At 37.4% G+C, this 12964-nt stretch overlaps 1 protein-coding gene across 1 annotated transcript in view; it reads right to left on the reverse strand.

Moving 5' to 3' along the window:
• Positions 1 to 284: 284 nt before the first annotated feature.
• The window catches only part of LOC121294582 (caprin-1-like), a 29810-nt gene continuing 17130 nt past the window's right edge, over positions 285 to 12964 (reverse strand). Inside the window, exons 11-19 of the mRNA XM_041218421.1 lie at positions 11636 to 11744; positions 11178 to 11239; positions 10710 to 10820; positions 9402 to 9551; positions 5785 to 5938; positions 5338 to 5538; positions 4988 to 5094; positions 4723 to 4783; positions 285 to 1650 (exon numbers count right to left, since the gene is read on the reverse strand). Of these exons, the coding sequence (XP_041074355.1) occupies positions 1586 to 1650; positions 4723 to 4783; positions 4988 to 5094; positions 5338 to 5538; positions 5785 to 5938; positions 9402 to 9551; positions 10710 to 10820; positions 11178 to 11239; positions 11636 to 11744 (1020 nt within the window). The 3' untranslated portion in view covers positions 285 to 1585. The remainder of the gene's footprint in view (positions 1651 to 4722; positions 4784 to 4987; positions 5095 to 5337; positions 5539 to 5784; positions 5939 to 9401; positions 9552 to 10709; positions 10821 to 11177; positions 11240 to 11635; positions 11745 to 12964) is intronic.

Here is a 12964-nt window from a genome sequence, read left to right on the forward strand (position 1 = left end):
TGTTACAAATGCCACTGAGTATTTTCTAGTTAAGGTGTAAATTGCTTTTTCAGTATATTTGACAATCAATTGTTGATGAACCCAAATTGTTTCCATGACACTACTACAACATTGCTGCCTCTATACAGTCTCTAAAGAGTAAAGGTGCTATATTTTATCTGTTTACATTTACAAAAAAATACTGTAGTTTAATTTCAACGTGGTGTTTCTGTTAAAACGGTAAAAAAAAGGGGGGGGGGGCAAAATATTGCATGTGGATTTCAAATAAACACAAAACATTTCAATTTCTACAAAAACATTTTTATTTCTTTTTCAACATCACAGACCTACAACTATCGTTAGTCCAAAATGGTACTGTATACAATAAATATACAAGCAGTATATTTACATTATAGACTTCATATACAGTACTACATTCTGTAAAGACTGTGATGGAAGTTGTGGGCAGTTTAGACCGTTGCTGCTATTCTCTGGGAGCAGGGTGGCATAAGCAGCACCAGAGAAGCCTGTAAGGATGGAGTGAGTGGGAGACTCTTTCTGAACAAGCCAGAAGTGAGGTTCTACATGGAGGCTAAGACAATTTAACATGGCATGTGCGTGTGGGCAAGATCACCGGTTGATAAGGAGTGGGGATGCAAGCATTAATTATTTAATCAGTGTTCCCCCTCAAAGGAGATAAGCTTTTTTATTTCCTGCACAAGCGTTGGTATGTTGTATCTTTATCCACAACTTTAAAATGCTCAATCAAAATTCTTAGGTAAAACTGAAAGAAACTAAGTATAGCAAATTTTTGGTTAGTACCTTCCTCAGTGTCTAGATGCCATTTCTCAATGTGTACGCTGAAGAAGGCACCAGCTGAAGCATGGGTCTACTTGACTTTTCTTATAGTTTTACATTATATTTGACTTGTATAACAGCATGGAGTAGAACTTTTTCAGCACCAGGTATGTGAGTAAGGAGTTACAATACTAAAAAAAATAAAAAAAAAAAATAAGAAAGAGGTACTGAGGTATATAAACTATAGTTTCATGTCAATAAAATCATCTTTTTCATATGCTTGCAGGGAGATTTCGGGACGAGGTTCCCAATATCTCCCTGCAAACATATGAAAGAGATTATTTTATTAACATGAAACTATGGTTTATATACCTCAGTACTTCCTTTGTAATTATTATTATTATTATTATTATTATTTTTTTACAGTATAGTTGAACTGTGGTTTTATTAATTTAAATGTTTGGCTTTCAGGCTCAAAAAGCATTTCTGAATACATTGGTTTGTGTGGTTTAAACCGGACATCTTCACTAGGCAACATCACAGCTCCTGGGTACCTAAAAAAGATTGCAGAATGCATCTGGCATATTTGCATCAAACACAGAGCATTTGGGCAAGTGAAGCTGCTTCGTGTACATGCAGGTGTTAGCAGGACAAAGAGATTAAGGCTTCTGATACGCAGGCAGGATGGATTGTTGACATCTCAGATACAGTATGTAAATGACTGCTTAAGTTTGTTTTTCATGACTGGCTGCAAAATACAGGGATAGAGTGAAGTTGGGAGGATATTTCAGGTATTGACAGTGGATGGTTAATTTGCCTGCTGAGCTGTCATGTGTGGAATTCCTCGGGTGGGTCTGAATGAACCTCCACGACCTGCAAATCAAACAAAGACATGTTACCATGGTTGGAGTCATTGTTTTAACTGGTTAACTGCACCTTTATTTAAATACTCCCAGTGGACCAGCTGTAAAGCATGATGACCAGCAACTTCAATGGCTTGCAAATGCTTAATAACCTGCATTGGGTGTGACAAGAAGCAAAAGCATTTCCTCCAAAATAAACAAAGACTATTATATTGACAATCAAAACATCCACCAAACAAAAAAAGCACTGCTCTTTTGACCAAAGAATGAGCTTTTATATAACAAGTCAACATCAACTGGTAGTAGCAGCCACCAAAAACTAAAAAGAATATAATTTCCCCCAAATAAAATTTACAATTTCCATGTCTCACATTGTAGTTTTAAGTTACTTCAGACTGTTAGATACAAAATAACGTGTTAAGTACTGGCTAGTTGTGAGAAAACTTCTACAAATTTCTTATTTTTATCCAACACTCATGATACCTGTGCATCCAAAAATAATGATTAGAGGGGTTTGCGGCATGAATACAAACCAAACCACCTTAACAGAAAAGAAAACATTTTTTGGCAATTTAAATTTACGTATTTTTTGCCGCTTCAGATATAATTCTGGACTGCAGTTATGAAACACAATCATTTGTAACAGCTTGTCTTGGATAAAGTAACCAAAAATGGTTACAATATATGGTGCAGTCAAACACCTTTTGAACACAAAAGCAATTAATCTAAACGTTAGTAGAGGATCAAAGCATTCGGTGTACTGGTTGCAGTTACAGTGAACCAGATTCATGTACTCCCCCTTAGTATATTTAGTGTGCAGTTGGATTTTTTGTTGTGTATGAACTGCAGAACCACCCTCCCCTTAGATTTTCAAATCACCTTTAATACATAGTTTGGATGACATCAGGCTTGTAGTCTGCTCAAACCAAAAAACAATTTATAACCAGGTAAAGCACATTAAGGCAACAACTGGTTTATCAGAGTGACTCCCTATACAAAAGCCCATTTACATCAGTTTACTCTAGCCAAGTGTAGTAAAACAGCTACCATTCTTTTGGGTGGAGGCAAGAGAGGAGAATATATTTTATCACACCTGCAGATGGTCAAAATTAACCAGAGTAAAGTTTAACAATGTATGTCCAGGTTTACTGGACTCTAGTTAAACTTGACCAGGTCTTAACCCTTTCATGAATGGCAACCTCATACAGGTAGTTTTTTTTTTTTTTTAAATATATATTAGTAATCAAAAATAAATACCCACACCACTACTCTATATGAAATATGCAAAACACAAATGCAGGACAGCTTCATAAGAGGATGCCATTTCTCTCCATATAAAAGCAATGAAAAAAAAAAAAAAGAATAAAGTGCTCCCTCACTATAAGGCGCCTTGGATATAATGCTCCTACAGCATGTCCCCCCAATTCCCTATACCAGGGATTCATGCAATATTATTACAGTAAATACCAGTGTTCAAACTGTAAACTTCAGTTTAACTTATGTTTGATCGTATCCTAACTGAAGAAAAGCTGCACTGGCACTTAAACATACACATCTTAGTCATATTTGTTTTACAAATACATAATAGGCCTATTACATGGTTATCGTTCCCAACGTATTTACTTTTTTGCTGTGAGGAGCAGCAGCTTTCTCTGGGACATGAGACACTTCAGCTTCGCTTCAGCCCTATTCTGACAGCCAAACCTCAAGAGAGTTCATTCCCTCTTCTGACCTGCTCCCCTCCTTGCAGGTGGTTTGCTTGTCTGTCGCTTCAGACTGAACTCCGGACCACCATTTAGCCAGGCTATTTATAGTTTAAAAACTGCTACTTAATGATCCACGAGTGGGAATGTTATGTTTTTTATTTAAAAAAAAAAAAAAAAAAAGTAGCATTGATTACATGGTGCTTTATGCATGGTTAATTCACGCAAAGTTACATTTTTGCTTCACTATATGTGCATTATAGAGAGGGAGTTATTTTACTTTGTATTTTAGTCAGATGTGTGTTGTATGTCCCACAGCGCCCCCCACCCCCCCCCCCCGTTTATAACGTGTTGCGTCCCATACACAGGCCCGTAATGTCACTCCCCCAACCTCGTTTATAACGCTCGTATTGTGTCCCGATACCCACATTACAGTGAGGGAGCACTGTATATTCTGGTGTTCAAAAATATTTTCAGCTATTTAAAAATATTTCATACATGAAAGGCTTAATCTTCCAAGTGTTGTTTAGACAGGCCCAACCAACACCTTTCTGCAAATGCTGCTTGCTTCAAATGCAGGCCAAAGCAACTGAACAGAAAGCAATCACCCTCAATTCCAGAGAAATCTTACTTGTATGATGCTGTGCAAACCCCCAGTTGCCCCACGAATAGATGCACAACACTAGTGTAAGATTTATCTGCAAATGAAGTGTGCAAAGCCCCAAAGCAGAAAAACAGGAACACAATGAAAAGAAACAGGGTAGCAGACAGCAGGTAATGCAACACATCTTTATTGAAACACTCTCTCCAGAAGCAACATCAATTCACAAACCAAGAAATTTGCAGGAGATTTATTTATTTATTTATTTTTAAATGCGAAGAAAAAAAGCTTGTAAAATCCTAAACGAATTTAACATTGGCAAAACTATTTATCAAAATACTCCTAGGATTTTGGACCAGCAGTGGCAGAAGTTTGTTATTTTCCAAAAAAAAAAAAAAATTAATGAAATCTTTCAAGTTTACAATCTTTCAAGTTTTATATCCGTTTAAAAAAAAAAAAAAAAAGCTTGCTTAAAATCCTGAAACAAGATGCCGATTTCAGCTTGGTGTGTTTATTCATTAAAAACGTAGTTAAGATTTGTCTAATCAAAGCAGGCTTACTCTGATTAAATAGCAATTTTTTTTTTTTAAAACCACGGAGACAAAAAAAAAAAAAAAAAAAGTGTCAGCATGGGGAAATGCATTCACATTTTTAAAACTTGTTTAGGTGTGGCCTATCAATACAGCAAAGCTTTAGTATTCTCAACGTCTTTTCCACTAGAGCCGAGAGGCCCATTTCCGGTCCGAAAGCCTTTAGGAACGCATCACTTGAGCATTACCTCGAGAGCAACCTCGAGGACCCTGGCCAGCTCCCCGCTTGTAGTTCTGTTGGTATCCATCCTGGGAAGAGAAGAAATAAAATGCTCCATCACCAATTGTTCACATATTAGCCTATACCTACAGATAACTGGTTGAATGTGGCTTATTTGCAGAACAGCTTGCTTCCAAAAACATGATCCTATGCCTTAGAACCCAAATTTATGTTGAAGACTAGCAAAGCAATCATTTAACAGAACACATAGCAGAGGTATTCTGTATCCTTACTCGTTGGTAGCTGCTGTTGGAGTAGTCACGAGGCGAGTTAAACTGGGATTGTCCATAGCCACTGTTCGGAGTGTTGGGGAAAGGAGGGCGGTAGTTGTCATATCCACCTAAAACAATTTAAGAAGGTTAATGTTTTAAAAAGTGACATTTCTACACATGCAAAAATATTCCCTGAACAAGAGACACAGGAGCTTTAACCCTGTGCAGAAAGTCCCAACTTGACTTGACTGGATTAACCACAATTACATCTATCACATTAGTGCTATGAAGGCTTGAAGATGATTTCAGGTTAGGGCCAGCAAAGCATAAGCAGGAGTACAACAAGTTTGACAGCATGTGAGAATACATACCTCTGAAGCCATTTGAAGGGCCCCGGTAGCCGTTGAGCATGCCACGAGAGTTGCGGGGTCCCCCCCGGGACATGGCCCGGCTGTTGTAGAAGGACTGACCGGGACGTGGGAAGCCACTACCCTGCTGAGGCTGTTGGGATAGCTGCTGATGGCCACCTGTGGCTGGGATGGTTTGGTCTTGTGTATGGAAGCTGCTGACAACTAGAGGAAAGGCATTTAATTAGCATATTAAAACTGGCCAGAGAATTGGAACTGCTATAAAAAACAAAAGTTAAAGTTTAAATCATTTTACCAAAAGTAAATACTCCTTTCCATAACTGCTTTGGATAGTCAGGATTTACAAAACCAGCAAACTTGTGCAACACTAGTAGCTTTGCTTTTTTATATTAAAATAAATAAAAATAAAAAAAGTAAAAAAGGGGGGTTGGGAGGGAGAGGAGTCCATACCGGATTGCAGCTGCTCCTGCTGTAACTCTGGCTGCTCCACCTGGTGTGGAGTCTGGCTGCTGAAGCCCTGACTGTAGCTGCTTGGGTATTGACCTGGTTGTTTCAGTGCTTCTGTCTCAATGGCAGGAGGAACAGGGGCGTTCATATTAAACACCTGGAATAACAACAACAACAAAAAAAATGCAGCTTTTAACTTGAGTTCAAAAGATTGAAAACAAGGCTATGTCATTAAACACTGGAGACTGCAGACTGCTGTCTCACACAGTCAATATGCAAAATAGAGGGTGTTAAATAGCTTTTGCCCTGCCTTCAGTTCCAAAAAAGGGGGAAAAAAAAAAACAAAAAAAGAACAGCACTTAAGTATTACTTGGTTTAAGCTACTGGCATTAGATAACCAATCCACAATAGGATTCAGCAACTGAATTGGAACAAAACTCAATTTAAACACCTTGATGAAATGAAGATTGAAAAATGTTTCTAGTGGAGAGGTTAGTGCAGAAATACAGGGAATTTAACTAGAGTAAACTTCTAATACCATTTGCGCCAAAGCTTGGAGCTTCAAGACAAAAAGAACTACAAAAGCAACTGTTACACCCACTTGGTACTCTAATATTAAACATCTCCTAATGTTGAAGTTACCTAGGGACGTGACCAGCATAATGGAGTCCTACATGCAGGATGAAATCACTTCCAGGTGCTACACACTAGGTGTGCACCAATAACTTTTTCTTGGCCGATACAAATAGCTGATGGTTATCTACCCATATCGGCAGAGACAGACAGGATACAAATATAGTAAAATTGTAAAAACTACTAGAATAAGGCATAGGAGCTATATTTAACCCCTTGCAGTCCTATGTCAGACCAGGTCCAACATTACAATTTTCCCTTTCCAGTCCGAGGTCTGACCCTCTCCCACATCTAAAAGACGTAAAGGACAGACCTCATCGTTTTTTCTCCGAAAAAAGCTGAGAAAACCTTTCAATGGCTGGAGTGAGACAGATAGGAGCTTAAAAAAATAATAATAAAAAAGGCGTATCTGATAGCCCCATGCACCACAGAAAAAACACGGACGTAAACAAAGGAGATAGCTCCTTCTGCATCCAGCACTCAAAGAATCAGATTTGCAGAGCTTTGAGATGTTAGAGTAATAAAATAATGACTTGGATTGCATTAGAGAAGTTTGGTTATAAAACGAATGATCAGGAGAGGATTTCAGTATGCACATCTATAGAGGTATGTGAAATACGTGAATAAGGGGTGGGGCTTGGCTGGAGATGCAGTACGGAGCGTCCTTTTGCGATTCAGTGCCTTTTAAACCAGTTTTACTCGGGGGGGGGGGGGGGCATTAAACAGCGCGTGTGAAAATAAATTGGACTAGGCACGCCTGACAAAAACGCTGATTAAATGGACTGCTAAGGGTTACAGATAAAATGTTAAATGTACAGATATCGCTTACTTGTATTTGACAAAAATGAACAGGTATTGTTTACTTGTTGCATTTCAGAAAATGAACAAAGAATGCAGTATAGTGTATGCTTGACAGCAATGTACACATCTTACATCAGCCACACAACTAACAGTTTGCATTTGTACTAGTCACTTGTGTAGGAGATACAGAAACCTAAAATAAACAGCCCAGCATTTATTTACAATATTTGCCAGTAGTCCTGGCGACTATTTGAGATTCAGCAATTATTATGGACGATCAAACATCTTTAAATACTTCAGATGCAATCATGAAAAAGCTGCCTGCACACAACCTTATAGAAACGACAAGTAAATTACAACATTCCAGCAATGTCATTAAAAGGTTGTGTCAGTGGGTAATTTTTTTTATTGTAATAAAAAACATAACACAACACAAGCATGTATAAAAAGGTATACCTTAATATTTTATAGGCTTGCAGCACAATAAAAAAACAAAACATGGTTTTAAAATTAATAAAAGCAATACGCATTATCTTTATTAACACATCATATTTATTGTTCACCCTCAAAACATGTACAATGGTAAGACTAGACAACCGATGTAAAATTAACCAGCAACGAGTCTTCATTGCAAAACCAGATGAAATACTGTGTAATATGAAAAATAAAAGTTCATACTGTTGGCCCACAACTCAAATGCTTCAAACTATTTAAAGATTGATAAAAATCAATACAAATACCAGTTTGATCACAAAATCAAAGCAAAAGTGACTAATTTGTTTTTATAACGTGTACATTGATAAGTGAGACCGCTGGAAAAGGAGCAAAATACAAACTCATTGCAAGACTCAAAATGCACGAAATACTGTTAATACAAAAAAAAAAGCAACCACATACAAATACACTAAACAACCCTGTTATCAGAAAACAAGTTTGTATTTTACTTATTTTCAGCACGCTCAAAAAAAGCTTCTCAACTGGTTTTAAAATGAGTAACGTCAAATCTATACGCATTGTGTATCTTTTAAAATAAATTAAATTCAGTTTTCTTATCATTCATCCTGAGCCTCAGTCTCTTCATTGCTGCTGAAAAACAAATTGGTAAGCTTGCTGTACAGCCATGTGTGTGTATTGGCTGAGCATTCAGTATTATATTATTCATAACCTGTCAATAGGTGCCATAACCTGGCACCTATTCATATTTCCTAACAGCCCCGGTGAATACTGGAGACCAGCGATTATCTGAAGTTTTACCGTATGTATATTATAAAAATATACATTAAAACGACATTAACTTTTATAGCCACTTGCTGTCAAACATTACATGCTATGATTTCTACGTAAAATGTACAGGAGAAATGTAGCCTACACAATGTCAGCTACAACGTTCATTATTAGCGTACACTACTGCAGCACAGATTAAACAGTTTACCAAAAAAAAAATCATAAATATTAAATTTCCAGTTACAAAATTCTGTCAAACTTGATTTCTTAAGACAGCAGTAATCAATTTCTGCCTAAAAATGCCACCAAATACATCCACAACCAATGCAGATGAAGACAATTACAAAAGGCCAATTTGAAGTACATTGTGTAATACTACAACAGCAGCATTCAGCGCTAACCAAGAGGACTTGTTTTGAGTGTTGAGCAGCATGGGGAGGCGAACACTCCAGTCTTAAATATTACAGCTTTTATTTAAATACACCCCCCCCCCCCCCCCCCAGCATCACAATAAAGTTCTACTCAGTTAATCATTGGATTTAATGTAGCACAAAACTCATCTATCCTACTGGTTTTCAGGAGAGAGAGAGAGAAACACACAACCCTAACAAATTGCAGATCACCGATTGTCTCCCCCCCCGCTTTTCTAAAAACTGATGCAATGCCGATTATCTGTGCACCCGTACTAAAAGACTAAATCTCTTAACTCAATAGAAACAAGAAACAAAACCTCTACTACTGAATAGGTTGGTTTTCAGTTAGCAATTCTTAACTGCTAGTCTTGTTGGGAATGGAATGGATATTAGGGAGTTCCAAGTTATGTGAAATGTAGGTGCAATACATACCAGTTGGCAGATTGCTGGGGGGACAGTGGCCACTTAATTTCACAAAATCTGGTTATTTGTATACCATTAAATCACAATTAGTTACAAGTAAAAATGTAATTGGCACAAGTTGCTTACCGTCTGCATGGACTGGAAAGGAGCGGCGTTGACGTTTATCCCGCTGCTGTGGAGGGGTTTGCTGGACACAGCCTGGAACACCTGGGGCTGGGACACAGCAGGAAGTGCTGAAGAAGTTGGGGGCTGCTCAGAGGCCAAGGACATTGAAGCCTGGAGATTGACAATCGCTTTCCTTTTAATATACCAAAGATTAGGAGCTCCTTTATAAACAAAGCTCTTCCTGCAGTTCCACTTCCAACAAACTTACCTTTATGTCCACTCAGGTAGATATAAGCTACAGACCATACTAGTTTCAGGACAGAGATATGATATATACATACATAAAGTAACTGGAACAATACAGATATAGAGATTGAGATAGCTGGGTTGTCAAGCAATTAATTGCAGTCAATCTTTTTAATCTGTTGGTTTTAAATAACATTTAATTATTGCAGCCATCTCATTTAAGTTTGTTTTATTACCAATATTACTATTATCATCCAAAAATACCCCAGCCGTTTTCCTATTTCTAGATCATATGTGTTGGTCCCTCATCAGTTTTACATTTACACTAAAGCATGTGTTAAATTGTTTGAACCAACTGCTAAATCACAATGGGGTCAGTTTATTACTCACCATTTTTCACTGCTGTTTAAAAAATTTAAAACTTTAAATTTTCTTAAATACAATAAAAAGTCACTGAGAAATGGTTGTACGCTCCATAATTGTAAACAATGTATTACATAATTTAAAAAACATTTGGTTATTGAAATAAAAAGCTACAATGCTGTTAACAGGGCTGCAGTCAGTAGCTATCCACTTTGACATGGCACTGGTTATAGTAATGTACTTAGCTTGATTCATAGGTTTGCAGCGATCCTGAATTTCTAAAAAAAGGAGTATTTGGTCAAAAGACAGGTTTCATTTGTTTTGGTCAATAGCAGAACTACTACTAGAAAGTATATTTTGAGAAGAGAAAGCATGTTTAGCACACAGGCAGTACAGCAAACTAGATGCACCTCTGTGATACTAGAACTCACTTTGGCAAGTAACCCTCTTTCTATGCAATGAACCGTCTGTTGTAAAAAAATAAACTTCCCATTCACAAGTCCTTCCGTTTGGAGTGCTTTGCTATATAATAATGCGGTTCCATGGCTACATTTTATACTTAAACAATGACACACACTCAATCCTGGCATGGACTCCAGGTGAATGCTTTAAATTGCAGAAGTTAACAGATTAATTGGACAGCCCTAACTTTAATATATTATATAAAATAAAACTCTTTTTTCCCCACCAGTACTGCAAAGCCAAACTTAAAATCATTACCTGAATGGGGTCCATGGCTTCTGTCTGTGAGTGGGGGTCTGTCGTATGGGAAGTCTGGTACAAGGGTTGAGATGTAGTGAAAGCTTCAGGCACTGGGGAGACCATAGGGACCTAAGGGAGCAGTGAAGGAAATATGCCAACGTTCATATCGAGACCAATTTGAGTTGATTTTAAAAGCAGCCGTTCTAGCGTCTACTGCATAAAATCTATTTAAAAAATTGCATTTATTAGTTTATGCTATCAATGTTCCCAATTTAAAAAAAAAAAAAAAAAACACACAAGCAAAAATGTCAAACCTCTCTACTGTGGACATGACGACATTTATGATATTCAAGATATGCCAGTTTGTCAGCCAGCATACTGTAAAATTTAGTATGGCTCAAATAGTGCTATGTGCTTAAACACAAATGAAAGACTTACAGAAGTTGGTTAGATTAGATACCATATGCCATTAAGTAAAACACTTACCTGTGTGACTTCTGGCTGTACAGGTACGGTGTTAGGTTGTGCCAGTCTGGATTCAGCATGAACTGCAGAACAATTTATAAACAAATTTAACAAAGCATGTGCTAGACAGCAGGAAAATAAATTGCCAATAGTTGCAACAGCAATCTTTATTTACTTTGTTCCCTGATTTCACTGCAAGATTACACTTCTGTTTTTAAAACTTAGTAAAGTGAATTTACTCATTGCATTTTCAAAAGTATAAATCTGTATCCTTATGTAGTCAAATACATAAATTTAGGCCAGGTCAGGTATGTTTAAGTAAAACACAATGTGATGGTTAATAAACATTACAGATTTACTCAACACAAGTCATAATATATTGACAATCTTCTTGGTGCACCTAGGAGATGACTAATCTTGCACTGTGTAGTGCATAATGAAAAGCAGCAACTACCTGAATACTGCTAAAGAGCACTTACCTGGAGGGCAGACCATATGTGGCATATCCATGCTCTGTATGGTCTTCATGGGCTGTGCAGAAACAATTGCTGGGTCCATGGCCTGACTCTCATACTCCAGCATGGAATCCTTGAACAAAGACGTTTAGACATGTAAAATTATAAAACAAATACAAATATAAAAATGCCTTAACAAAAATATAACAACTTATGCAACGTGAAAACGCTCGAGTGAAACAGAGTTCAAGGCTGTCCGTTCAGAGTTCAATTACAGCTTTTTCAGTACAATCTATGCAGAAAACACGCTTTAACTGTACCAGTGCTTTTGCCACTGACTGCCTTTTCACAACAGGCACATACAAAAATCTTTTATTGCATTTAGCAACCTGGCATTGTCTTTTATTCCGTGTGCCAGTGGGCGCAGCACTGACTGAAGGTTGAGGGGCATTTGCCAGCCAGCTTTCCTGTCTTATCAAAATGTTTCTGCGGTAGCTCCAGGGCTAGCTGCAAAATGAAGTCCCTCCGAGTACACTCCTTGTACAAAACCAAAGCGTTGATGGCTGCCAGGTACAAAACACTATAAAAAACACCCACAGGCCACCTGAGAGTACCACCTTTGACAGAATACAGCCGTGCCATTTTATCCACACCATACTTTGTTGTGTTGTAAAATGCAAAAGGGTCTAGCTTTCATTTAGCATCAGTTTAATTCAAATATTTAGTAAAACTGGAGAGGCGCGAGATATTCACACAGAGATATTTAAATTTGAAATGCAAAAGCTGTTCAAAAAGTGGTTATGGCGGTGCTAGTGTTAATCCTCTCCTCTTGGTCTGCTGTATTTTCTGATTGGAGTTCCACCTGCGGATAGGACAGGTGTGTTTGTCTATTTTCTTTTATAGTTGGTTTGTTTTTATTGTGCATTGCTTTTTTTGTATAGTTTGAATATTTATGACTTTCCTTCAGTTACTAGTGTGTGCTCTTATGGCACCTAGCTCACTGACTTAACATTAATACTAAACAATTCTTGTTGAGAATACTCTTGCCAAAGCGACCGAAGATTGTTTTACTCTGTGGTTGTTGCAACTTTTCCTCCGAATGCACTATCAAATCAAGTTACAGTTCATGTTCTCGGCAACATTTGAAGAGCATAAACACACCTTTCTTAGTAAAGAAGAATTCTGTATGATACCCAATTCAATTCTTATTTAATTAGATAAAATCTGTGCTTTTAAATGCACTGCTGTCTCTTATTCTTCATTCAATTGAGGGAGATCTGAAGGTTTTATTTTCTCTTTTCGACCTCTAGCCAAGGTTACACACATGAATGTTTTATTCCATTTATATGACTT

Source organism: Polyodon spathula, chromosome 19 (genome assembly GCF_017654505.1).
Source record: "Polyodon spathula isolate WHYD16114869_AA chromosome 19, ASM1765450v1, whole genome shotgun sequence".
Classification (NCBI taxonomy): Eukaryota; Metazoa; Chordata; class Actinopteri; order Acipenseriformes; family Polyodontidae; genus Polyodon; species Polyodon spathula.